Here is a 25,728-nt window from a genome sequence, read left to right on the forward strand (position 1 = left end):
AGAAAGCCTGTGCACAGCAATGAAGACCCAATGCAGCCAAAAATAAATAAATAAAAATTTTTAAAAAAGAAGACATAGATCATGCTTCTTAAGTAATTACTTAAACTCCTAGAGCACTAATCATTTTATCATTTTATGACCTAAGAAGGGTACTTTGTTATAGTTTCACATTTGGAATCAGGACTAGCCCACAGAGAAAATTATTCAGAAAATAATAAAGAAGAAATCGATCAAAATGACCTAAACAATCAATAGAAGAAACAATGAGTTCATTTTTGGCTTTTGAACTTGCCCCAAAAATAACCTTCTATTTTCCAGTGCCATTTAATTTGTAAAGCACTTCCTTTTGCTCATGTTGGCTTATGAAGTAGACAGAGCATGTGCTGTCTGCATTTAACAGACAAGGAAATGCAAGACCGGAGAGGTTACACGGCTTCCCCTAGGACTAAATCAGCAATCTCCAGACCATGGACTAAATCCGCTCTTGGCCTTTTTTTGTTTGGCCTGTGAGTTAAGAATAATTTTCACATTTTGCAAACAGAGTTTATAAGCAAGCGTCACTCATTTGTTTACGCATTACCCATGCCTGGTTTTGTACAGCAGCAGAGCTGAGTAATTGCAACAGAGACTTTATAGCCCTCAAAGCCAAAAATACTTCCTCTCTGGCCCTTTATAAAAAAAGTTTGCTGACTCCCGCCTGAGACCCACAGGTAAACCACGAGCAGAGCCCAGATTTTGGGGAACCAATCCAGTGATCTTTCTACTCAACCTTTTGCCTCTCCTTAAGCCATGTCACTATGTGGTTCATCCCTGGCATATGTTTGAGGGATAAGAGGAAGTTTATGAAGCATGAATACAGGTACTTGAAGTAGAAAGAAGGAATTGAGAATGGAGCCAGAGACAGCAAATGAGGAGGAGACAGAGGTACTACTGACTCATTTCCTAGTTTAACAGGTGTGTGAAAGAAGAGGAATTCTGCTCTTGGATGGACCATATCCAGAGTCTCACCCATACCTGATTTAGAGTATTTAAATGATGAGATTGGGGACTGTTTGAGTTGATATTTAGATCAGATTTGAGACTTGGAGTTGATGCTGTTTTTAGGGTTAAATCTTTGGCGGATATTAGAATGGGGTGAATGTATTTTGCTTATAGGCTGGACATTCTTTGGGGGGTTGGGGTAGAGGGCAGACTGTACTGGGTTGAATTGTGTTGCTTTGAAATTCATGAAAACCCCAAATCTCAGAAAGTAACTTTATTGGGAAATAGGGTCTTTGTAGATATAATCAAGCTATGATGAGGTCATACTGGATTAGGATGGGCTCTAACCCAATGACTGCTGTCCTCATGGGAAGAGGGAGGTTTGGACACAGAGAGGAGAATACCATGTGAGCACAGAGATACAGAGGGGAGAGCTCTGTGGGGAGACAGAGTCAGGGACTGGATGGAAGCATCTACAAGCCAAAGGACACCAAGGATTGCCAGCAACCATCAGAAACCAGGAGAGCAGCATGGAACAGAGCCTCCCTCAGAGCCTCCAGGTGGAACCAAGCCCCTAGATTTCAGACTTCCAGGCTTCAGAACTGTGAAGGAAGAAATCTCTGTTTTAAGCCACCAGTTTGAAGTGCTTTGTTATGGCAGCTGGAGGAAACTAATGCAGATTAGTGGGCAAGGGGACATGGCCTTGTGAGAAAGAATTCAGATCAAGAGAGCACAAGAAAGTGGTGCAATGTCAAACCCCATAAAACCTTTTTGTTTGAAATATAAACTCAGAGTTCCTCTAGAAGACCTTGAGAGAAAACCAAACAAAAACCCAGGGACCTTGATTACTAAATCTGATCAGGTTTTTACAAACACATGTTCCAAGATAAGCAGAACTGACTTATACTTGAGCCTTTTCTTCCCAATAGGCCTGTTTCCAAATCTATCCCTAAATTCCAAGCTTTCCCCAGTCAGCCCACTATGACTGGGTAAAAAATGCCTTTTACAAAAGAGGAAAGTAGATTAACTAAAATTACCACAAGGATGTTCCTCACATACCCCTTCCCTGAAATAATCCTGAATTTCCACAGATGACCTCATTTTTAAAATACATTGTAAAGGGTGATTTCTTTTTTTAACTGCATGCATTCAAAAAGATATAATGCATATACTCAAGACCAATGTGTAAAGGAATCAGAGTCACTTGTAGAATCACCCAGTGGCTCAGGACGCACCTCTCCTATTACTTGGCATCAGATATACTAAAGACTACTTCCCACCACTAACACCCTCCCCCCTCTCGCCTGTCACACATGCACACACACATTTTTCAGCGTAACACTGTTGAAGGTTGAAGCTGTAGGCAAGCTATATTCCTTCATTTCCTCAAGACTGCAAGGAAACGGTGGTAAAGACACAAGGTTGCTGTTACACTGTAAAGGTACATCTAAAATTTGGTGCACGTTGAGTTTTCCTATGTAATCCAGTCACTGAGTAATAAAATAAAAAATTAGGTTGATTGCTCTGAAACTCTTTGTATAATGTACATGAACACAGATGCCACAAGTTCATGATAAAGTTGTCCCTGAGGTCCATACTTAAACCACTATTCTGGCATTGAGCAGCTAAATTCTTTTCAATTGATCCACAAGAGAATCAGACAGAATTTTTCTCTTTATCATCATGTCATGTTGTAACTTGGTATCAATTATTTTAAAGAAACTCTATCATGTAGATTCTTAATGAACTTATACATAGTATTTTCCTATGGATTCACATTCCAATACACCATAGAAAATATTATTTGTCTCCTCCTCCCACCCTCCTGCCTCATATTTTCCTATAGTCTTAAACAGATATGTATTTTAAATAACCCATGGTGACAGGAAGGCAAATGGCAACTTCATACCATTACTTTATGAGAGTCCTCTGCTAGCTGGGACACAAGCATTACCCTCATAAATCATCACTTAGCTCCTAAGAAGGGCTAGCTCCCAAAACAAACAAACAAAGCCCACTGACTTCTTTGAGTAGTCTGCAGGGCATTTTCCTAAGACTGGGAATTCTTAAAAAGTTGGCCATTGTAAACCCAAGATCTCCACTGGTCCAGTGAAGAAATTAACCAGGTATCTTAGCTGAAAGAGGAGATGTATATGTATGTCTTCCTTTTCTCAGCATCTGAAAAAAGTCACCAGAATGACTACCCACATTTCTGAATTGCTGCACACTGGGCAGCACCACATTACCACTATGCTAGAGCTTCTGCAGAAATAAGACTTCAGCGCTGTTCCTAAATTCATCGCACTCCTCTGGAGTATCTCTACCCCAGAATCTGAGTTCAGGAGCTTCTTTTGGCCTCTGATGGAAGCACGCAGTAAATCTTTTAGTTCAGATACATATGCTAACCAGAAGAGGATAGCATGCATTCACAAATGGGTCTAACACTCTTAAGCATGTTACCTTATTCTGTTCACACACGTACTGTATCCTCAGGGTATCCATGGCTCTGATCATAGCTTGCATGGCGGTGAATATGTTTTGATAAACTAGCTTCGTGAACCCCTTTCTGTCTTCGTCGCTGTAACCAGACCCATGGATGATTCTCATTTGCTTGATAAAGGTGCTTTTGCCACTTTCTCCAGTTCCTAATAAGACAAAACAAGTGAAAAACGCAGTCAGCAGTCTTTAAAAGGAACAGAGAAAGAAAGTACCTCCTGGCAGCGGTGGTCGTATCAGGATTAGTAAATTGATGGGGGTGGATTTGGAAAGGGCCTGCCGAATGCTTATGTCTTGTGACTAACACTGTTTAGGCCCCAGGGAACTGCTCCCCGACATCCCTTGCCCTATGACCTCGAAACAATTGGCATCCATGTCTGAAAGCCCCAAACATTCGAGGGTTTCCCCACTGCTAATACCAGCCATGGCGGCGATGGGGGCTGCTTCAGAGTGCAGGGAGGGTTTGAGCAGCAGAAACACCTGGATGTGAGAAAAGGCTAATTAACTTGTCAATTTCTTTCTTTCAAATACATGAATACAATGGATCCCCGCACAATGAAGCACCATCCCTAGCTGTACCAAATGTCTATATTCTTCGCCCTCCTCATATTCCAATTTGTAGTTCAGGAGATCCTCCAAACTCACAACACTTGCACATGGCAGCCAAGGAACATTTTACAACATCAAACCATTCCTATTGCTCTTAAATTTGCATAGATGTCCAGATAATATGTGTGAAACATGATGCCAGGGCTTTACATTAATATTAGATTGAGATATTGTTTGAATAGACAGGAAAAGTTGCAGCGTGATAGATATTTGTGTGATGGAATTAAAATATTTTCTTTCTAATATTTTTTGTGATAAAGATAATTTATCTAAGAGATCCCATTACCATGTTTGGAACATAATATACTATATTTATGGTTCATTTTCAAATCCAAGTATTGCTTTAAAGAAGTTTTTTTAACAATTCAGGTTGATATGATCTCAGTAGGGCAAAGTTTCTTCAAATTAGAATTAATGAAAATGATCTCAGAACTAAAATGACTCAATAAAAGTTGGATTCTTCAAATGGGTGAACTGCATATATACGAATATATATACAATATATATTCAATATACCTGTTATTAAAAAGTCATCTAACAGCATTTCTATTAAAACAACACGAATTGTATGAAAATCTTAATTAAAATAATATAATTCGTGATTTTACTATAAAGGCCAAAAATTATGAAATAGGAAATGATGGATTAATTATAAAATATTTTATTATTATCCATATCTCATTGACCCAACAGAATACCCAGACAGTTCAGTCATAGTTAAATTCAATCATCTTTGATACTTTGTTGGCTCTTAGTCATATTAAAAACCATAGTTGTACATATTTTTGACATTTTAGTTATAAAGAGATGTTTGTCATGGTAAGAGGATAGAACATATTAATAATGGTTTGTTTGCTTGATTATTGCCTGTAACCATTTAGACTTATGAGATGTGGGTCTCCATCTGTACTCTCGCCGGGGGCCCTGGGAACATCAGGCCCTGAAGAAACATCTAGGGTACTCGAACAATTTTTCCAGGTGAATAATTGAGACAACTCTTAGCATTTGATAAGATCTTTCCTTGTAAGAAAAAAAAAGAAAGGGCTTCCCTGCTGGCGCAGTGGTTGAGAGTTCGCCTGCCGATGCAGGGGACACAGGTTCGTGCCCCGGTCTGGGAAGATCCCACATGCCACGGAGCAGCTGGGCCCGTGAGCCATGGCTGCTGAGCCTGCACGTCCAGAGCCTCACAACAGTGAGAGGCCCGTGTACCGCAAAAAAAAAAAAAAATGTTCCTTCAGGTTGATCTTTCCAAAACACAAACCTGCTTTTCTATGTGTCTCCCCATCCTCAGCTCAAAACCCTCAGTGGCCTCCCCTCAGCTCAGGAAAAAAGACAAAACTCTACTGTGGCCAACAAGGCCACGTGGTCTGGGCCCTCCATCTTCGCCAGCCTCTTCTCACAACACGCTTTCCTCCTCCCTCTGCACTCCAGCCACACTGGCCTCCTTGTTGCAGCCTTGGCTCATGCTTTGCACGTTCCTGGGATGGTCTTCCTTCATCCCTCTCACGGCTGCTCTTCACCTGGACTGGTCCACCTGATGAGGTCAAGTCCCCATACTCTAGGTTCTCAGGGTACCATGAACTTCTGGTTGGAGCACCTGTTCCAGCTGCACTTTTGCCCATTAATGTCATTCTTCCTTTGACATATGCCTCCCCTACCAGCCTGTAAGTTTCATAAGGGGAGACAGGGGCCATATTTGTTTTTATTCACACTGCCTCCCCATGGGCCAGGTATAATGCCTTACACTTGGCACAAGCTTATTAAGCTTTTATAAAATTGTGATAAAATACACACAGCAAAATTTACCATCTTCATTATTTGTAGGTATACAGTTCAGAAGTGTTAAGTATATTCACATTGTTGTGCAACCTCCAGAACCCTTTTCATCCTACGGAACTGAAACTCCACACCCATTAAACAACTCCCCAGTCCTCCCTTCCCCCAGCCACTTTTCTACTTTCTGTATCTAAGAATCTGACCACTCTGGGTACCTCATATAAGGGGAATCACACAGTATTCGTCTTTTTGTGACTGGCTTATCTCACTTAGCATAATACCCTCAAGGTTCATTCATGTTGTAGCCTGGGACAGCATTTCCTTCTTTTTTTTTTTTTTAAAGACCCCGATTATTGTTTATTTATTTATTTATTTGAATTTATTTATTTTTGTCTGCGTTGGGTGTTTGCTGCACGCGGGCTCTCTCTAGATGTAGCGAGCGGGGGCTACTCTTCATTGCGACGTGCGGGCTTCTTATTGCGGTGGCTTCTCTTGTTGCGGAGCACGGGCTCTAGGCGCGCGGGCTTCAGTAGTTGTGGCACCTGGGCTCAGTAGTAGTGGCTCGCGGGCTCTCAAGTGGAGGATCAGTAGTTGTGGCACACGGGCTTAGTTTCTCCACAGCATGTGGGATCTTCCTGGACCAGGGATCAAACCCGTGTCCCCTGCACTGGCAGGCGGATCCTTAACCACTGCGCCACCAGGGAAGGCCTCCTTCCTTTATAAGTCTTGAATAATACTATTGAATTGAAAGTACTTTTTGAATACATGATAGTGGTAAGGAATTCATCCCATCTCAGCTGCCTTCACTATCCACACACAGGAAAAGAGGTGGCTCATCCTCTCTCAACCACCCAGTGTCCTATGTGGGTAGCAGTGACCTCAACCATGGCAGGAACCACCATGAAAATGGCCAAGCAGGAGCCTTATCCTGATTCTCTGTGACCCTTTCCTGATTACTCCCCAGTCCTAATAATGGTGACTGTTAGAGAGTCACACTGTGCCTGGTACTCTACACACATTATCTCCTTTGATCCTCACAACCAACCCACGAGGTGTGAACTATTACCGTCACCTTTATCATACAGATGAGAAACCTGGGGCTCATACGGTTCAGTGATCTCTGCAAGTGCACACTGTCAGCAAGAGAAAGAGGGGATTTACTCAGTCACACTCTAATGCAGACTCTACTGTCAGAGAAGAACATCGGGATCATGACCAAATGGACTTAGTCATACTGGTCTAATGAGGACAGATGGGCAGTTCACAGCCGCACACTGAACCCTAAGCCCAGGCACACCCACCATCTTGCAGGCGCACACTGTTGGGGCATGAAGAAGAACCTCCCGACAGGTGAGTGTCCTCACAACCTCACAAGCCTCCCTGTTGCCTTACTTCTACCTCCAGAGATGGGAAAGGTGGGCGCCGTCTTCCCAGGTCAGAGATGAGGAAACTGTGAGTCAGCAAACAGGGCAAAGCTGATGCAAATTCAGAGCTGCGGCTAGCAACCGGGCTGCTAAAGCCCTAGCCTTCAAGGTTCAACACAAATAACACCCCCCTAAAGGAATTTTCTTCCCCTTCGTCCCCCCAACAGTTAGCCTTGCCCCCTTTAAGCTCTCAAAGTGCCTGTGGACACCCCAGTGGGGCCCATCCCTTAACGGCTTGTTTGCAGATACGTCTCCTGCTACACCCTAAGTCCAGGAAGGGTAAGGCTTGGGAGTCACGCATTTGGGTACCACGAACACTGTGCCTACCATATAGTCAGCTCTCAAAAAATGACTAAATGAAGGAATGAATAGAACAAACATGAGAAGTCAGTTTTCCCCCATTGGTCTTATATCGCAGACAACTGCAGAAAAGTGAGATATGAATTGTCGCAAGATGATTGTGATGAGATCAGTTTCATGATGACTCTTGGCTGCCAAGACCTCGTGTGATAACTGAGGACCTGTGGGAAGACCCTATACGGTCAGAGCTTGGTCTAGAATCCTGAATCAGATTAGATCTCTGCTCTTGCAGAATACTGGGGTTCCCTGCATCTCTTCTATCATGCTGCCACGCTTGCTTCTATTCCACCCCGGCAAGGTTGACCTTGGGTCCAGTGCTACCTTACCCCAAGTGAAGGTTAATATTTCCACACTATATACCACGAAGCTGATGTGAACGGAGAGATTATGTAATTATCACGAGGCACCTGGGATTTGGGCCCTCTTAAGCCAGAAAAATCACTCAAGACTCACCCCAAAGTTCTATACCAAGGTAGAGGATCTTTTGCATTATAAAGACCATTCACTTACAAAAGGTTAAAGCCAACCCCACCGGCAGCCCCAAACACAGAAACGTGTTTAAAAAATCATTGATTTTGCTTTTGGACATGGAAGATTTTGAAAAGAAAAGGTTAAAAATGATTTTAAAGATTAATAAATTAAAGATGATATAAATGTATTTGATCAATACTAATATTTTAAAATGTTCTTCAATTCTACTAATATATTGTGGTTATTTGAAGAATAAAAAACCAAACATAGGGCAAAAAAAGGACAGGTTAAAGGCAAAGAAGAAAGACTGAAAGACACACACCACCTGGGGCTGAGGACAAGCGAGCAAAGAGACTCGATGGGCTGGGGGTGGGATGAAGGATCCTCTCCCTCTCATTTAAGCCTCAACACAACCCGGTTAGTATCTTCTTTTTCCAGAAGGGAAACTGAATATCAAAAAGATTAGATAGTTTATTTAATCTCAGTCCAAGGTCAAAGTCTGTCCAAGGTGACTCAGCTTGGAAGTGTTTGTTGAGTCTTGGGTCTAAATCTGGGTCTCCGTTGGTACACGCACTTCCCATGATAACACCATGTGCTAGTTTTACACTGAGTGTTTCCCCAAATAAATGGCCAAGTCACACCCTTCTATCAGCTAAGCACTGTCTTCACCTGGTTCTGAGACTCCAACACTTGGAACTTTATCTTTAATTCTTCAGAGCTCTGCTCTAAATGAGACAGTTCCAACAGCAGATGGAGGCTGAGGTGGGAGAGGGGGTGGAAACACGAGACGTAAGTCAGTCTCTGCAATGACAGCTGTGACCAGGACTAGAGGGACCAGTAAACTCAAGCTAAGGATCTGAGTTTCTGTCTGGATGATCTGTCCATTGATGTAAGTGGGGTGTTAAAGTCCCCCACTCCTATTATGTTACTGTCAATTTCTCCTTTTATTTGTTAATATTTGCCTTATATATTGAGGTGCTCCTATGTTGGGTGCATACATATTTACAATTGTTATATCTTCTTGGATTGATCCCTTGATCATTATGTAACAGTCTCTTTTTTTTTTTAACATTATTTATTTATTTTTGGCCGCGTTGGGTCTTTGTTGCTGCATGCGGGCTTTCTCTAGTTGTGGCGAGCAGGGGCTACTCTTCATTGCAGTGTGTGGGCTTCTCATTGCTGTGGCTTTTCTTGTTGTGGAGCATGGGCTCTAGGCCCACAGGCTTCCGCAGTTGTGGCACGTGGGCTCAGTAGTTGTGGTGCACAGGCTTAGTTGCTCCGCAGAATGTAGGGTCTTCCCAGACCAGGGATCGAACCCATGTCCCCTGCATTGGCAGGTGGATTCTAAACCGCTGCACCACCAGGGAAGTCCCAACAGTCTTTATTTTAAAGTCTATTTTGTCTGATATGAGTATTGCTACTCAGCTTTCTTTTGATTTCCATTTGCATGGAATACCTTTTTCCATCCCCTCACTTTCAGGCTGTATGTGTCTCTAGATCTGAAGTGAGTCTCGTGTAGGTAGCATATATATGGGTCTTGTTTTTGTATCCTCACTTCTTCTAAGCAGAAACTCAACACTCAGACATTGAGCACAACCGTTCACTTATTCCACACGAAAGAAAAATCTAAATGATATGATTTTTAGAACGAAAATTATTGGTGATTGGAAGAATAGGTGACTTAGCTTTGACATCCCTCCTAACTGCGTATTAGAATGTGTGGTTTGGGTCAGTCAGTGGCACAGGTCCACTCTGCTTTGTTTCTTATCTCTTTGTGAGAACTTTCTCACTGGCTCTTCCACAAAATCAACATGCTGGTGGACGGCACCTCCAGAGCCTCTGCAGATAGCAGGAGAACTGAGCCCTCACTCTGGGAGCAGCATTCTGGTTCACAGGGAGAGGGGAGCCGTGGCTTGGAAGGCGAACTTTGGTATCAAGTGACCAAGAGATTTAATCAGATGAGACAAAGGGGGACAGGGGAGGGAACCACAGGCCAGAAGGACTTTTGCTCCTGGGCCCAATGTTATTAAAATACAGAGCAGGGAAAGGAGTAAAATTACAATTCCATCTCTAGATTCTGTTCCAAATATAAATAAGGGAAATGCCTCCTCTCTTCCACTTAGTTTTTGCTTCACTGTTTTCATATTAGGGGGGAAAAAAAACCAACGATGGGTTATAAGTACTTTAAAACTTTCGTTATCATTAAGAGCCTACTAGTTTCAGGTTCTTACTTATCATCATCCTACTACAAATGTGGTCTGTAATAAAATCAGAGGGTAACCTCTGAGTAAGGCACCCTGGTTGTAACAGAGATTCCTCTGAGGGCCTGGTTCGCCTTCCCTGCTTTTGTGCCCGCTGACCTCCAGGCAGGAGACCAACCTGCCTCCTACTAAGCCTCTCGTACTCCCCTGAGTCTCTCACTACAATGCTCTGCCGGGATCCTGTGCCTCCCCTCACCTTAAATGTGAGTTACTTCCTTTTCCAGCATACATGCTCAGTAAGTGGTTAATCCGCACTTACGTGGCTTGCTACTCGGGCGTGGTTGGCACACATGGATAACCTGTGTTCTATTTAAGTGAAAGCTCACCTCCGCAGGCTTCCTGTGTCTGTGGGTAGTGGGTGTGCACTCTGCAGGGCTGGGAGCTTTCCTCCAGGATGCTTGTTCTTGGCATTCACTTACCAGTGTTTCCCCAAACTCCATTATTTCTGTACTTACCTTGCTATTTTTATCATATACATGTACCATCTGCATGATTATATAATATTAAAAATTTTTTATTTAAATAAGCTTCTTATATAAGGAAACATGAATGTTACGAGTAAAAAACCAGTATCATTTGCCATGGGTAATCAAATTAAATATTTGATTAATTAAATATTATCATAAGACTTTGGTGATATTCCAACTACAAACATCTGGTCTATCCCCCAGTGATCTGGGTATTTCGTCTTGGAAAGTAAAGAGGACAATAATTGGTGTGTATTATGTGAAATGTACTCTTTTACTCTCCATCCTTAAAGGAGCTTTCCCCCTCTTTCTCTTGAGAGGCTTCTGAAATTCTACCCATGAACCTCACACACATACAAAAAAACTGAGGGCTGAAACTGATGTAACTAAAAAGGGGTCAGAAAAATGTCTTAGCACTAAAATTCTAAACTCTGAGATTTGAGAAAGCAGTCTGAGGTTCAAGTTTCAGCTTAACACTCAGAAAGACTCATGGGGAGGAAAAAAAAAAAAAGTTGCTTTTTAGGAGCCAGGAAAGAACAGAGGCCAAAGCAAAAAGGCCTTTCCAAGTGATAGACCAAGCATATCTAAACAGAAAGCCAACTGTTCTAAAGTTTACCTATAATCTTTAGTCAAGACCGCCTCCCTGAGAGTCAAAGGGAGGAGCTGATAAACCTTCTCAGATGGGCAAAGCCAACTCCAATAGTCTGTGTTGTTTTCTGAAACCATCTGGGAGAAGCCATTGTGTTTCAGCTCAGTTTTACAGAAGACGATGTACATAAACAGAATAGAAATGGGGACACAATTCTGTATGTTGGTGTAAATGACTTATGAGACCAAAGGGCAGAAGAGGGTATGGACACATTCTGATGTGACTGGCAGGTTGGCTCTATGGGGCCTTATTTCTCTTGTTTTCTCGTGTCTTTGGAGCCTAAAACAGAGCACACAGTAGAAGCCTAATAAATATCTGTGCTTCGGTATTCATTGACTAAGACAACAAGGATGATCACGGTTTGGGAAAGCAGTAGGAAGAGGGTTTGCCTGGCCAAGAGAAGACTCAGGACTAAATGGACGAGTCTGCTGAGTGACAAAGCAGCCTCACACAGGAGCAGGCGCACTGCCACTTGCCCTTTCCGATGAGGACACGCGGGCCCCGGGGCCAGCCACACAGGGAGGTTCAGGTTCTGTATCAGAGTTTCCTGGTAGTTGGGTACTTGAGTTAGGAAAATGCCTTTTGGAATCTTTAAGCAGGAGAGGTTCTTAGTAGCAAAGAGGGTGGCCCGGAGGAAAGTGCCTGGATTTGGGGGCACTCTGCTTGGTCCCCTATAACTCACAGCTGACCTTGGGCAGCAGCCACCCCAGGTGGCGGGAGTTTCTGCACCAGTGAGTGCTGCAATCCTGGTACTTGTTATTCTAAAGATACTGATTCATGAGAGAATCTGGCTAACATTGGGGAAAATTCCAAATGATCCCTTACTGCTATGGTGAGAATGTTTGTGTCCCTCCCACCCCCCCATAAGGCTGAGAAACTTATACCCAAAGAGATGGCATTAGGAGGGCCTTTGGAAGGTGATTAGGTCATGAGAGTGGAGCCCTCATGAATGACATTAGTGCCCTTATAAAGAGAACCCAGAGAGCTCCCTTGCCCCTTCTACCACATGAGGCCACCAGGAGACGTCTGCAGTCTGGAGACCAGCTCTCATCAGAACTCAACCTTAATGGCACCCAGATCTTCAACTTCCAGCCTCCAGACTGTGAGAAATACACCTCTGTTGTGTATGAGCTACCCAGTCTGTGGTATTTCATAGCAGCCTAAATGAACTAAGACATCTACCCAAGTGCCATCGAATGGAGGGAGGGATACTCAATAAAAATGCAGGTTCCTGGGCTCCTCCTCAGTTCAAGTCTGACTCACCCTTGCAGGAGCCTGGCATTATGCATTTTAACCAGAGCTCCAAGGGTTTTGATGCACCCAGTCCATGGACTGGTTGGGAAGCACTTCTCCAGGCTCTCCCAAGAGGAACCTCTACTAATGTAATCTACCTGGGACTGGAATGCTCAAATTTTTACATCATGTTCAGTTTAGCCAATGGGATTTTATACCAAGTTCCAATTTCATTTCTGCATGAATAAACTATCTCTGTGGGAGCTTTGTTTTTCAATTTCCAGAGTGGAAACATTTTGAAGGTGCCATAAAGATTCGCTTATCCAAATCAGTCCTCCCCAATCCCCATATCACCATCACAATCATGTCATCTTCCCCAGCCTCTGCTCTTGCAAACAGAAAAGGTGCTGTTTTTCACCATAAAAGAAGAAGTGGCAATGTCCTAGGCATCATAGAACTGGAAACAACTGGACACAGAGTTCATGGCTGCTCTCTCAACAAAAGAGGTAAGTAAGTACAAGACTTCTGAAACAAAAAGGAAAAGCCGAAAGAACTTAAGTGATGAGGCTCAATAGACAGTTTGAGATTTTTTTTTTTTTAAAAAGAAGCCAACACTAAAACAATGGAGCAGAATTCAAGATGCTGTATCATATTTTATAGTCTTTTTGTTTCATTAATCTACAAAATCATTTGCATTGACTCACCAAGAAAAGCAGCAATGCCAAGTATTTCCTGCCACTTTCTGTCTTTGGGCCTCATTTTGATCAAGATGGTATTTTCAAGTCCAAACTTGATTTCTGAGCAGTTCTTATATCAGGCAAAGCCAAAAGATCATGCTAACAATTTTCAATCACAAAGATTTTTTGAAAAAATGTTTTTCTAATTTGAAGTATCAAATATAATGTACTTCTCATATTTGCCACAAGTGTATTTAAAAGTTCAAATGCAAGGAGACAGCAAGGCTACTTTTTACACTAAATTAATTTGAGCTATTTACCTACACAACCAAATTTCTATAATTTGTTAGAAATGTGGTATTGGTAAAAAATTCAATACAAATATTCAGCTTAGAATTAACTGCTTTATGTCAGGAAATGGTTGTCATTAATTGACATGCATCTCTTGCATGTAGTCAACATGATCCAGAGATCTTTGTTACTAGCCAGACATTCCAACTGACCCTTCCACAAAGAGTTACACAATTTTGCTTGTTCTGTGTCAATAGCTCGTCTGTGTAAGTTTCTGGAAAAGTAACAAAATATACAGAATCTTAAGAAACAAATGCCTGTTAGTGACAAAACTCTATTTTGGAAAATGCTGAGGACATCAGTTACTTTTCCCTAAAAATGAATAAACCACACAAAGGATAGGGAGGAACCTATTCAAATAATCTCTGTGGTTTACAGCTAAAATATTAGCAATCCCATTAGAAGTAAAACTCATTTCACTTATAAGGAGGGTCAAGAGATCACTTTCTGCTCTATGACTCTAACTCATAATTGTTTTATTTTTTAAAAAGACAAATTGTAAGCATTCTCATAAATGATTTTAGAATCCTCCACAGTTCACTGCTCTTCCTGAAAATTGACATTTCCCTCATTCTTACAGAAACGTTTACCAAGAAATCATACCACCAGGGCACTGATAAGACTTAAGCCTCTCAACCTTTGAAAGGATATGAAGAATCATATAACCCCAGAATGGTCAACACAGGGAGGAGTCTAAAGTCAGCACTTGTTCCTTCACAAGTTATGATTGTCTAAAAGCTGAATTTTTGCTCATGTTGAAAAAGAATAGGAGGAAGGATAGAGCAAAGACAAAAATTACTTAAAGGAAAAGAGGAAGCTCTAAAAAGATAGGATGGACTTAAAATCTTCAAACCTCAATAAGGGCAGGCAAGGAGATAAGATATCTATTTTGAAATACTAAAGCATCTTGCTAAAACACGGGGAGTATCTGACCCACCCTTCTATCCATCCTCCTCCACTCCAAAGATAAATTTAAATGAAAATAAGTTAAATTGTAGTTAAACAAAAGTAGACACTAGTGCAATTAAATGCAGGTTCAGGTTAAGAATGAAAGCACAGCCGGGTAAGATGGCAGAAGAGTAAGACGCGGAGATCACCTTCCTCCCCACGGATACACCAGAAATACAGCTACACGTGGAACAACTCCTACAGAACACCTACTGAACGCTGGCAGAAGACCCCAGACCTCCCAAAAGGCAAGAAACTCCCCACATACCTGGGTAGGGCAAAGCGGAGAGGTCCCCACACAGAGGATCGGTGCCGAGCGGCACTCACCAGCCCGAGAGGCTTGTCTGCTCGCCCGCCAGGGCGGGCGGCGCTGGAAGCTGAGGCTCGGGCTTCGGTCAGAGCGCAGGGAGAGGACTGGGGCTGGCGGCGAGAACTCAGCCTGAAGGAGGCTAATGTGCCACAGCTAGCCGGCAGGGAGTCCGGGAAAACTCTGGAGCTGCCGAAAAGGCAAGAGACTTTTTCTTCCCTCTTGGTTTCCTGGTGAGCGAGGAGAGGGGATTAAGAGCGCTGCTTAAAGGGGCTCCACAGACGGGCGCGAGTCACGACTGAAAGCGCGGAGCCCAGTGACGGGCGTGGGACGCTGGGGCTGCTGCTGCCGCCGCCAAGAAGCCTGTGTGCAAGCGCAGGTCACTGTCCACACCGCCCTTCCGGGAGCCTGTGCAGCCCGCCACTGCCGGGGTCCCGGGATCCAGGGGCGGCTTCCCTGGGAGAACGCACGGCGCGCCTCGGGCTGGTGCAACGTCACGCCGACCTCTGCCGCTGCAGGCTCGCCCCGCACTCCGTGCCCCTCCCTCCCGCCCGGCCTGAGTGAGCCAGAGTCCCCGAAGAGGCTGCTCCTTTAACCCTGTCCTGTCTGAGCGAAGAACAGACGCCCTCCGGCGACCTACACGCAGAGGCGGGGCCAAATCCAAAGCTGAGACCCAGGAGCTGTGAGAACAAAGAAGAGAAAGGGAAACCTCTCCCAGCAGCCTCAGAAGCAGCGGATTAAAGCTCCACAATCAACTTGATGTACCCTGCATCTGTGGAATACATGAATAGACAACACATCATCCCAAATTGAGGAGCCCGGAGTCAGTGCTGTGCCTCTGAGGTGGGAGAGCCAACTTCAGGACACTGGTCCACAAGAGACCTCCCAGCTCCACATAATATCAAACGGCGAAAATCTTCCAGAGATCTCCATCTCAACACCAGCACCCAGCTTCACTCAACGACCAGCAAGCTACAGTGCTGGACACCCTATGCCAAACAACTAGCAAGACAGGAACACAACGCCACCCATCAGCAGAGAGGTGGCCTAAAATCATAAAAAGTCCGCAGACACCCCAAAACACACCACCAGACGTGGACCTGCCCACCAGAAAGACAAGATCCAGCCTCATCCACCAGAACACAGGCACTAGTACCCTCCACCAGGAAGCCTACACAACCCACTAAACCAACCTTAGCCACTGGGGACAGACACCAAAAACAACGGGAACTACGAACCTGCAGCCTGCAAAAAGGAGACCCCAAACACAGTAACATAAGCAAAATGAGAAGACAGAAAAACACACAGCAGGAGAAGGAGCAAGATAAAAACCCACCAGACCTAACAAATGAAGAGGTAATAGGCAGTCTACCTGAAAAAGAATTCAGAATAATGATGGTAAAGATGATCCAAGATTCTATTTCCCAGATCCAAAATCTTGGAAATAGAATAGACAAAATGCAAGAAACAGTTAACAAGGACCTAGAAGAACTAAAGATGAATCAAGCATCGATTAAAAACACAATAAATGAAATGAAAAATACTCTAGATGGGATCAATAGCAGAATAACTGAGGCAGAAGAACCGATAAGTGAGGTGGAAGATAAAATAGTGGAAATAATTGCTGCAGAGCAAAATAAAGAAAAAAGAATGAAAAGAACAGAGGACAGTCTCAGAGACCTCTGGGACAACATTAAACGCACCAACATTCGAATTATAGGGGTTCCAGAAGAAGAAGAGAAAAAGAAAGGGACTGAGAAAATATTTGAGGAGATTATAGTTGAAAACTTCCCTAATATGGGAAAGGAAATAGTTAATCAAGTCCAGGAGGCACAGAGAGTCCCATACAGAATAAATCCAAGGAGAAATACGCCAAGACACATATTAATCAAACTGTCCAAAATTAAACACAAAGAAATCATATTAAAAGCAGCAAGACAAAAACAACAACACACAAGGGAATCCCCATCAGGATAACAGCTGATCTCTCAGCAGAAACTCTACAAGCCAGAAGGGAGTGGCAGGACATAATTAAAGTGATGAAAGAGAAAAACCTGCAACCAAGATTACTCTACCCAGCAAGGATCTCATTCAGATTTGATGGAGAAATTAAAACCTTTGCAGACAAGCAAAAGCTGAGAGAGTTCAGCACCACCAAACCAGCTTTACAACAAATGCTAAAGGAACTTCTCTAGGCAAGAAACACAACAGAAGGAAAAGACCTACAATAAGGAACCCAAAACAATTAAGAAAATGGGAATAGGAACATACATATCAATAATTACCTTAAATGTAAATGGACTAAATGCTCCCACCAAAAGACACAGATTGGCTGAATGGATACAAAAACAAGACCCATATATATGCTGTCTACAAGAGACCCACTTCAGACCTAGAGACACATACAGACTGAAAGTAAAGGGATGGAAAAAGATATTCCATGCAAATGGAAACCAAAAGAAAGCTGGAGTAGCAATTCTCATATCAGACAAAATAGACTTTAAAATAAAGACTACTAGAAGAGACAAAGAAGGACACTACATAATGATCAAGGGATCGATCCAAGAAGAAGATATAACAATTGTAAATATTTATGCACCCAACATAGGAGCACCTCAATACATAAGGCAAATACTAACAGCCATAAAAGGAGAAATCGACAGTAACACAATCATAGTAGGGGACTTTAACACCCCACTTTCACCAATGGACAGATCATCCAAAATGAAAATAAATAAGGAAACACAAGCTTTAAATGATACATTAAACAAGATGGACTTAATATTTATAGGACATTCCATCCAAAAACAACACAATACACATTTTTCTCAAGTGCTCATGGAACATTCTCCAGGATAGATCATATCTTGGGTCACAAATCAAGCCTTGGTAAATTTAAGAAAATTGAAATTGTGTCAAGTATCTTTTCCGACCACAATGCTATGAGACTAGATATCAATTACAGGAAAAGAGCTGTAAAAAATACAAACACATGGAGGCTAAACAATACACTACTTAATAACGAAGTGATCACTGAAGAAATCAAAGGGGAAATTAAAAAATACCTAGAAACAAATGACAATGGAGACACGACGACCCAAAACCTATGGGATGCAGCAAAAGCAGTTCTAAGAGGGAAGTTTATAGCAATACAATCCCACCTTAAGAAACAGGAAACATCTCGACTAAACAACCTAACCTTGCACCTAAAGCAATTAGAGAAAGAAGAACAAAAACATCCCAAAGTTAGCAGAAGGAAAGAAATCATAAAAATCAGATCAGAAATAAATGAAAAAGAAATGAAGGAAACGATAGCAAAGATCAATAAAACTAAAAGCTGGTTCTTTGAGAAGATAAACAAAATTGATAAACCATTAGCCAGACTCATCAAGAAAAAAAGGGAGAAGACTCAAATCAATAGAATTAGAAATGAAAAAGGAGAAGTAACAACTGACACTGCAGAAATACAAAAGATCATGAGAGATTACTACAAGCAACTCTATGCCAATAAAATGGACAACCTGGAAGAAATGGACAAATTCTTAGAAATGCACAACCTGCCAGGACTGAATCAGGAAGAAATAGAAAATATGAACAGACCAATCACAAGCACTGAAATTGAAACTGTGATTAAAAATCTTCCAACAAACAAAAGCCCAGGACCAGATGGCTTCACAGGTGAATTCTATCAAGCATTTAGAGAAGAGCTAACACCTATCCTTCTCAAACTCTTCCAAAATATAGCAGAGGGGGGAACACTCCCAAACTCATTCTACGAGACCACCATCACCTTGATACCAAAACCAGACAAGGATGTCACAAAGAAAGAAAACTACAGGCCAATATCACTGATGAACATAGATGCAAAAATCCTGAACAAAATACTAGCAAACAGAATCCAACAGCACATTAAAAGGATCATACACCATGATCAAGTGGGGTTTATTCCAGGAATGCAAGGATTCTTCAATATACACAAATCAATCAACGTGATACACCATATTAACAAATTGAAGGAGAAAAACCATATGATCATCTCAATAGATGCAGAGAAAGCTTTCGACAAAATTCAACACCCATTTATGATAAAAACCCTGCAGAAAGTAGACATAGAGGGAACTTTCCTCAACATAATAAAGGCCATATATGACAAACCCACAGCCAGCATCGTCTTCAATGGTGAAAAACTGAAACCATTTCCACTAAGATCAGGAACAAGACAAGGTTGCCCACTCTCACCACTCTTATTCAACCTAGTTTTGGAAGTTTTAGCCACAGCAATCAGAGAAGAAAAGGAAATAAAAGGAATCCAAATCGGAAAAGAAGAAGTAAAGCTGTCACTGTTTGCAGATGACATGATACTATACATAGAGAATCCTAAAGATGCTACCAGAAAATTACTAGAGCTAATCAATGAATTTGGTAAAGTTGCAGGATACAAAATTAATGCACAGAAATCTCTGGCATTCCTATATACTAATGATGAAAAATCTGAAAGTGAAATCAAGGAAACACTCCCATTTACCATTGCAACAAAAAGAATAAAATATCTAGGAATAAACCTACCTAAGGAGACAAAAGACCTTTATGCAGAAAATTATAAGACACTGATGAAAGAAATTAAAGATGATACAAATAGATGGAGAGATGTACCATGCTCTTGGATTGGAAGAATCAACATTGTGAAAATGACTCTACTACCCAAAGCAATCTACAGATTCAATGCAATCCCTATCAAACTACCAATGGCATTTTTCACAGAACTAGGGCAAAAAATTTCACAATTTGTATGGAAACACAAAAGACCCCGAATAGCCAAAGCAATCTTGAGAACAAAAAATGGAGCTGGAGGAATCAGGCTCCCTGACTTCAGACTATACTACAAAGCTACAGTAATCAAGACAGTATGGTACTGGCACAAAAACAGAAAGATAGATCAATGGAACAGGATAGAAAGCCCAGAGATAAACCCACGGACATATGGTCACCTTATCTTTGATAAAGGAGGCAGGAATGTACAGTGGAGAAAGGACAGTCTCTTCAATAAGTGGTGCTGGGAAAACTGGATAGGGACATGTAAAAGTATGAGATTAGATCACTCCCTAACACCATACACAAAAATAAGCTCAAAATGGATTAAAGACCTAAATGTAAGGCCAGAAACTATCAAACTCTTAGAGGAAAATATAGGCAGAACACTCTATGACATAAATCACAGCAAGATCCTTTTTGACCCACCTCCTAGAGAAATGGAAATAAAGACAAAAATAAACACATGGGACCTAATGAAACTTAAAAGCTTTTGCACAGCAAAGGAAACCATAAACAAGACCAAAAGACAACCCTCAGAATGGGAGAAAATATTTGCAAATGAAGCAACTGACAAAGGATTCATCTCCAAAATTTATAAGCAGCTCAGGCAGCTCAATAACAAAAAAACAAACAACCCAATCCAAAAATGGGCAGAAGACCTAAATAGACATTTCTCCACAGAAGATATACAGACTGCCAACAAACACATGAAAGGATGCTCAACATCTTTACTCATCAGAGAAATGCAAATCAAAACTACAATGAGATATCATCTCACACCAGTCAGAATGGCCATCATCAAAAAATCTAGAAACAATAAATGCTGGAGAGGGTGTGGAAAAAAGGGAACCCTCTTGCACTGCTGGTGGGAATGTGAATTGGTACAGCCACTATGGAGAACGGTATGGAGGTTCCTTAAAAAACTACAAATAGAACTACCATATGACCCAGCAATCCCACTACTGGGCATATACCCTGAGAAAACCATAATTCAAAAAGAGACATGTACCAAAATGTTCATAGCAGCCCTATTTACAATAGCCCGGAGATGGAAACAACCTAAGTGTCCATCATCGGATGAATGGATAAAGAAGATGTGGCACATATATACAATGGAATATTACTCAGCCATAAAAAGAAATGAAATTGAGCTATTTGTAATGAGGTGGATGGACCTAGAGTCTGTCATACAGAGTGAAGTAAGTCAGAAAGAGAAAGACAAATACTGTATGCTGACACATATATATGGAATTTAAGAAAAAAAAATGTCATGAAGAACATAGGGGTAAGACAGGAATAAAGACACAGACCTACTAGAGAATGGACTTGAGGATATGGGGAGGGGGAAGGGTAAGCTGTGACAAAGTGAAAGAGCGGCATGGACATATATACACTACCAAACGTAAGGTAGATAGCTAGTGGGAAGCAGCCGCATAGCACAGGGAGATCAGCTCGGTGCTTTGTGACCGCCTGGAGGGGTGGGATAGGGAGGGTGGGAGAGAGACGCAAAAGGGAGGGGATATGGGAACATATGTATATGTATAACTGATTTAATTTGTTATAAAGCAAAAAATAAAAATAAATAAATAAATAAATAAATAAATAAAAAGAATGAAAGCACAGAGAATTTCAAAACCGTGGGACTTTCAAAGTACCATGCACTATCATCCACTTTGGATGGTTCTCAAAAAAATTGTTCTCTTGAAGTCCTTCTCACCATTCTGGCAGAATATGAAATGAGTTTTATTCAGATTTAAGTAGAGTAAACCCCTCCGCCCCCACCCATGGTTTGAATTTCTGCAGTTTCAGTTACCTGTGGTCAACCGTGGTCTGAAAATATTAAATGGAAAATTCCAGAAATAAATAATTCTTAAGTTTTAAATTGCACACCCTTCTGAGTAGCATAATGAAAGCTTGCACCATCTCAGTCTGTCCTGCCTGGGATGTGAGTCATCCCTATATCCAGCATATCCCATCCATTAGTCACTTAGTAGCTATGTGGTTATCAGATTGACTGTCCAGTTATCACAGTGCTTGTGTTCAAGTCACCCTTTCTTTACTTAATAATGGCCCCAAGGCACAAGAGTAGTGACGCTGACAATTTGGATATGCCTATGAGAAGGCATAAAGTGCTTTCTTTAAGAGAAAAGGTAAAAATTCTCAACTTAATAAGAAAAGAAAAAAAAACCCGTATGCTGAGGTGGCTAAGATCTATGGAAAGAATGAATCTTCTATCTGTGAAGCTGTGAAGAAGGAAAAAGAAATCCATGCTAGTTTTGCTGTTGCATCTCAAACTGCAACAAGTTATGGCCACAATGTGTGACAAGTACTTAGGTAAGATAGCAAAGGCATTAAATTTATACAATATTTTGAGAGAGGGACCACATTCACATAACTTTTATTACAGTATATTATTAGAATTGTTCTATTTTATTATTAGTTACGTTGTTAACCTCTTACTGTGCCTAATTTATAAGTTAAACTTTATCATAGGTATGTATGTATAGGAAAAAACATAGTGCATATATATATATATATATATAGAGAGAGAGAGAGAGAGAGAGAGAGAGAAAATTCAGTACTATGTGTGGTTTCAGGTATCCACTGGAGGTCTTTTATATTTATCTATTTATGCATTTATTTGGCTGCACAGGGTCTTAGTTGCGGCACGTGCGATCTTTGTTGCCACATGTAGGATCTTTAGTTGCGGCATGCAGACTCTTAGTTGCAGCATGTGGGATCTAGTTCCTGGACCAGGGATCGAACCCGGGCCCCCTACATTGGGAGTGCGGGGTCTTAACCACTGGACCACCAGGGAAGTCCCTCCACTGGAGGTCTTGGAATGTATCCCCCATGGATAAAGGGGGACTACTGTAGATATCCAAAAAGGTGTATGGTGCCTTTCAGCACCACTGTGATCAAAATATGTGAATTCACCCTTAAAGGTCCAGTTCAAGAATACATGGGTTAAGTAATACCAAGATATTGGCAATGTTGTATCAACCATGTAAAACTCAGGTCCTGTCATTTCTGCCTTCCTTTCTCTATCCTAGGAGGCCAGCTGGCTCCCAGGCCAACTCATCCATCTTATTGCTCTGTTCCACCATCGCTTTTACCATGAATGCCCCTGCATTCCCAGGTAGAAAGACTCATTCTCTTCTTCTTGTTCCTACTATATCTTTACATACCATTATTACAGCCTTGTCATGATGTTTATATGTCTTCCCATTAGTCCGTGATTTTGCTTAGATTAGGAACTCTCTTCTCTACCTTTGAACCCTAGCACCTTGGACAACACCTGCCCTAGAGTAGGTGCTCACTAACTGTCTGAATGTTTGAAGAATTCCCTAATACCACTTTCCTTAGCATTCCTCAACTAATCACCAAAAAACCTTGGACTCTTTCCCACCATTTAATTCCCAGGGGTCTTTCCCAGTGTAAATGAAATATGTTCTCCTGCTTTAATTCTTCTCTCAGTCCCCAAAACAACAAACAATTTTGTGCCAACTCAGAAACTTGAGTTCTCATCAAATGGTCTTCATTATGGCTTCACCCTCTGAAAGAAAGAAGTTTCTTTTTTGGTGTACAGCTGTGAATCAAGTAACAATCACAGTCTAATTCAGGACGTGCTTAGAGTCATTCCAGTCATTATTTATTCAGCATATACTGAGTGCCTGGGCTGGGCTCTGATTCTAAGGAATGAGTCTCCACCTCAGTGGGGAAGGCCAACTCTGTCATTTCCTTTCCTCCAGCCCAAGATCCATTTGAGCCTCAGTCTTCCCAGAACCATGGACTCCAGGATGGCTAAGACAAAAACATTTGGTCAAGAGTTTTTCAATATGTCTCTTACTGATATCCAAAAAAAATTACTTAAATATATATATATGCATATATAATTTCCAAGTGACAACCTAATGATTCATGAGTAATACTAATCTCTAGTTCCACTCATCAAGACCTCTTTGGGGGTAGATGTTTGCAAAAACAGGCTGGACCCCTCTCTCCAGGGTGGGTTAAAATGACCAGGAAAAGGTCTTCCTCCTTCTTTTTTTTTTTTTTCTTGAAATATAGTTGGTTTACAATGTTTTGTTAATTTCTGCTGTACAGCAAAGTGATTCAGTTATACAAATATATATACATTCTTTTCTTCAATATTCTTTTCCATTATGGTTTATCACAGAATATTGAATATAGTTCCCTGTGCTATACAGTAGGACCTTGTTGTTTATCCATTCTATACACAGTAGTTTGAGGATGACCATGTCTTCTGATTGTCCAGGACCAGCCCTAGTTTATACCAGTTGTCCTGAGATAATTATTAATAGTATCCTTTCTCATTCTCAAAAGTGTCCTGGTTTGGATAGTAAAGTATATGGTCACTCTCAGTATAACTCTGCCATATTGGGGTTGTCAGAGACTTTACGGCCTCCTCTGGCATTACAACACTAATTTACTGCTTAAACATACAGCTTAAGATAAGAAAATCAATAACCAACAGCTTTTTCTTTTCATAAACCTCCACCTTAACAAAAAACAATTTTTCAGTAAGACAATTGTGGGAGTGGCTGACATGTTTCTCATATGGGAAGGATGTACTCTTTGACTTTGCTGTAAAACCAGCTGAACAACATAACCCAAGTAGCTGCTTTGTTACAGACAGTGGGAAAATGTACGCAAAAGAGGTCATTTCAACTAAAAGAAATCTGTATATGATAGCTATTATTTGTATTAATTATATCTCCAGTGACCCACCTACAGGAAAAAAAACTTTCCACTAAAAGCCAATTTGATGTCACTTCTAAGGCTGTAATTAAACATATAAAAGAAATTCTGTTGTTACAAGGAAAAAAAGAGGCAAATAAGCTCTCTCTTTTTTGTTCCATCAACACTGGGATGCCTTAGCTGGGATAATAACTAAGGGATAGTTCTCCAAGGTGTGGGTAAGCAAAGGAGAAAAAATTGAGGATTATTTTCATTTTACCCCAATGATACAGATAAGTTCTTATAGTCTTTTCTTTGGAATGATGGAGAAAGCAGTATAGAAAAATAATTAAAGCCAAGCACTCCATTTGGGGTTGAGTATTTTTTCTTGGAGTAAAGGGACTATCCTTGTTGGAATCCGAAATTTGTAATATGCTAGAAAGCTGTTTGACCTTAGACAAATTACTTAAACTCTCTGAACCTCAGTTTCCTCATCAATTAAGTGGGCAGAATAATACTGTAATAGGCAAGAACAAATCTGATACCATATTAGATCTGTTCCTTTTCCTGTGCGTAGTCATGCTGGCTCTGCACCTTTTGTAAAAGAATGTTGCCTATAGCATGAAATATACAGGATAGCCTAGTCTCAGGGCTCTGACTTTTAAGAGTCCATTCATATGGAGATAAAAAGTTGCAGAACAGAGAATAACGTTTGTCTTGTTGGAGGTTTACAGGAACATCGTGACCTGACCTACTGGACAGGAGTGAGAACAAAGGATTCCAACACTAAGAAGTCTGCAATGACAAACCACATCCCTCCCTCACCTTGTCTTTAAAAACGCTTTGCTGGGACTTCCCTGGTGGTCCAATGGTTGAGGACTTCACCTTCCAATGCAGGAGGTGAGGGTTCGACCCCTGGTCGGGGAGCTAAGATCCCACGTGCCTCGTGGCCAAGGGAACAATGCATAGGGCAGAGGCAGTGTTGAGGCAAATTCAATAAAGACTTTAAAAATGAACACATCAGAAAAAAATTTCTTAAAAAAAAAAATAAAATAAAAATGCTTTGCTGAAACCCTTCGAGGAATTTGGGGCTTTTTGGGAACGAGCCACCCGTCTCCTTGCATGGCCCTGCAATAAACCTTTCTCTGCTCCAAACTGCGACGTTTTGGTTTGTTTGGCCTTACTATGCATCGGGCACAAGATCT

At 41.4% G+C, this 25,728-nt stretch overlaps 1 protein-coding gene across 1 annotated transcript in view; it reads right to left on the reverse strand.

Moving 5' to 3' along the window:
* GNA14 (G protein subunit alpha 14) overlaps nucleotides 1–25,728 on the reverse strand; it is a 201,626-nt gene that overhangs the window by 91,082 nt on the left and 84,816 nt on the right. The window contains exon 2 of the mRNA XM_082615248.1: nucleotides 3,442–3,626. Within this exon, the coding sequence (XP_082471374.1) occupies nucleotides 3,442–3,626 (185 nt within the window). The remainder of the gene's footprint in view (nucleotides 1–3,441; nucleotides 3,627–25,728) is intronic.

The sequence above is a fragment of the Mesoplodon mirus genome (genome assembly GCF_964341445.2).
Source record: "Mesoplodon mirus genome assembly, chromosome: 1".
NCBI classification, from domain to species: Eukaryota; Metazoa; Chordata; class Mammalia; order Artiodactyla; family Ziphiidae; genus Mesoplodon; species Mesoplodon mirus.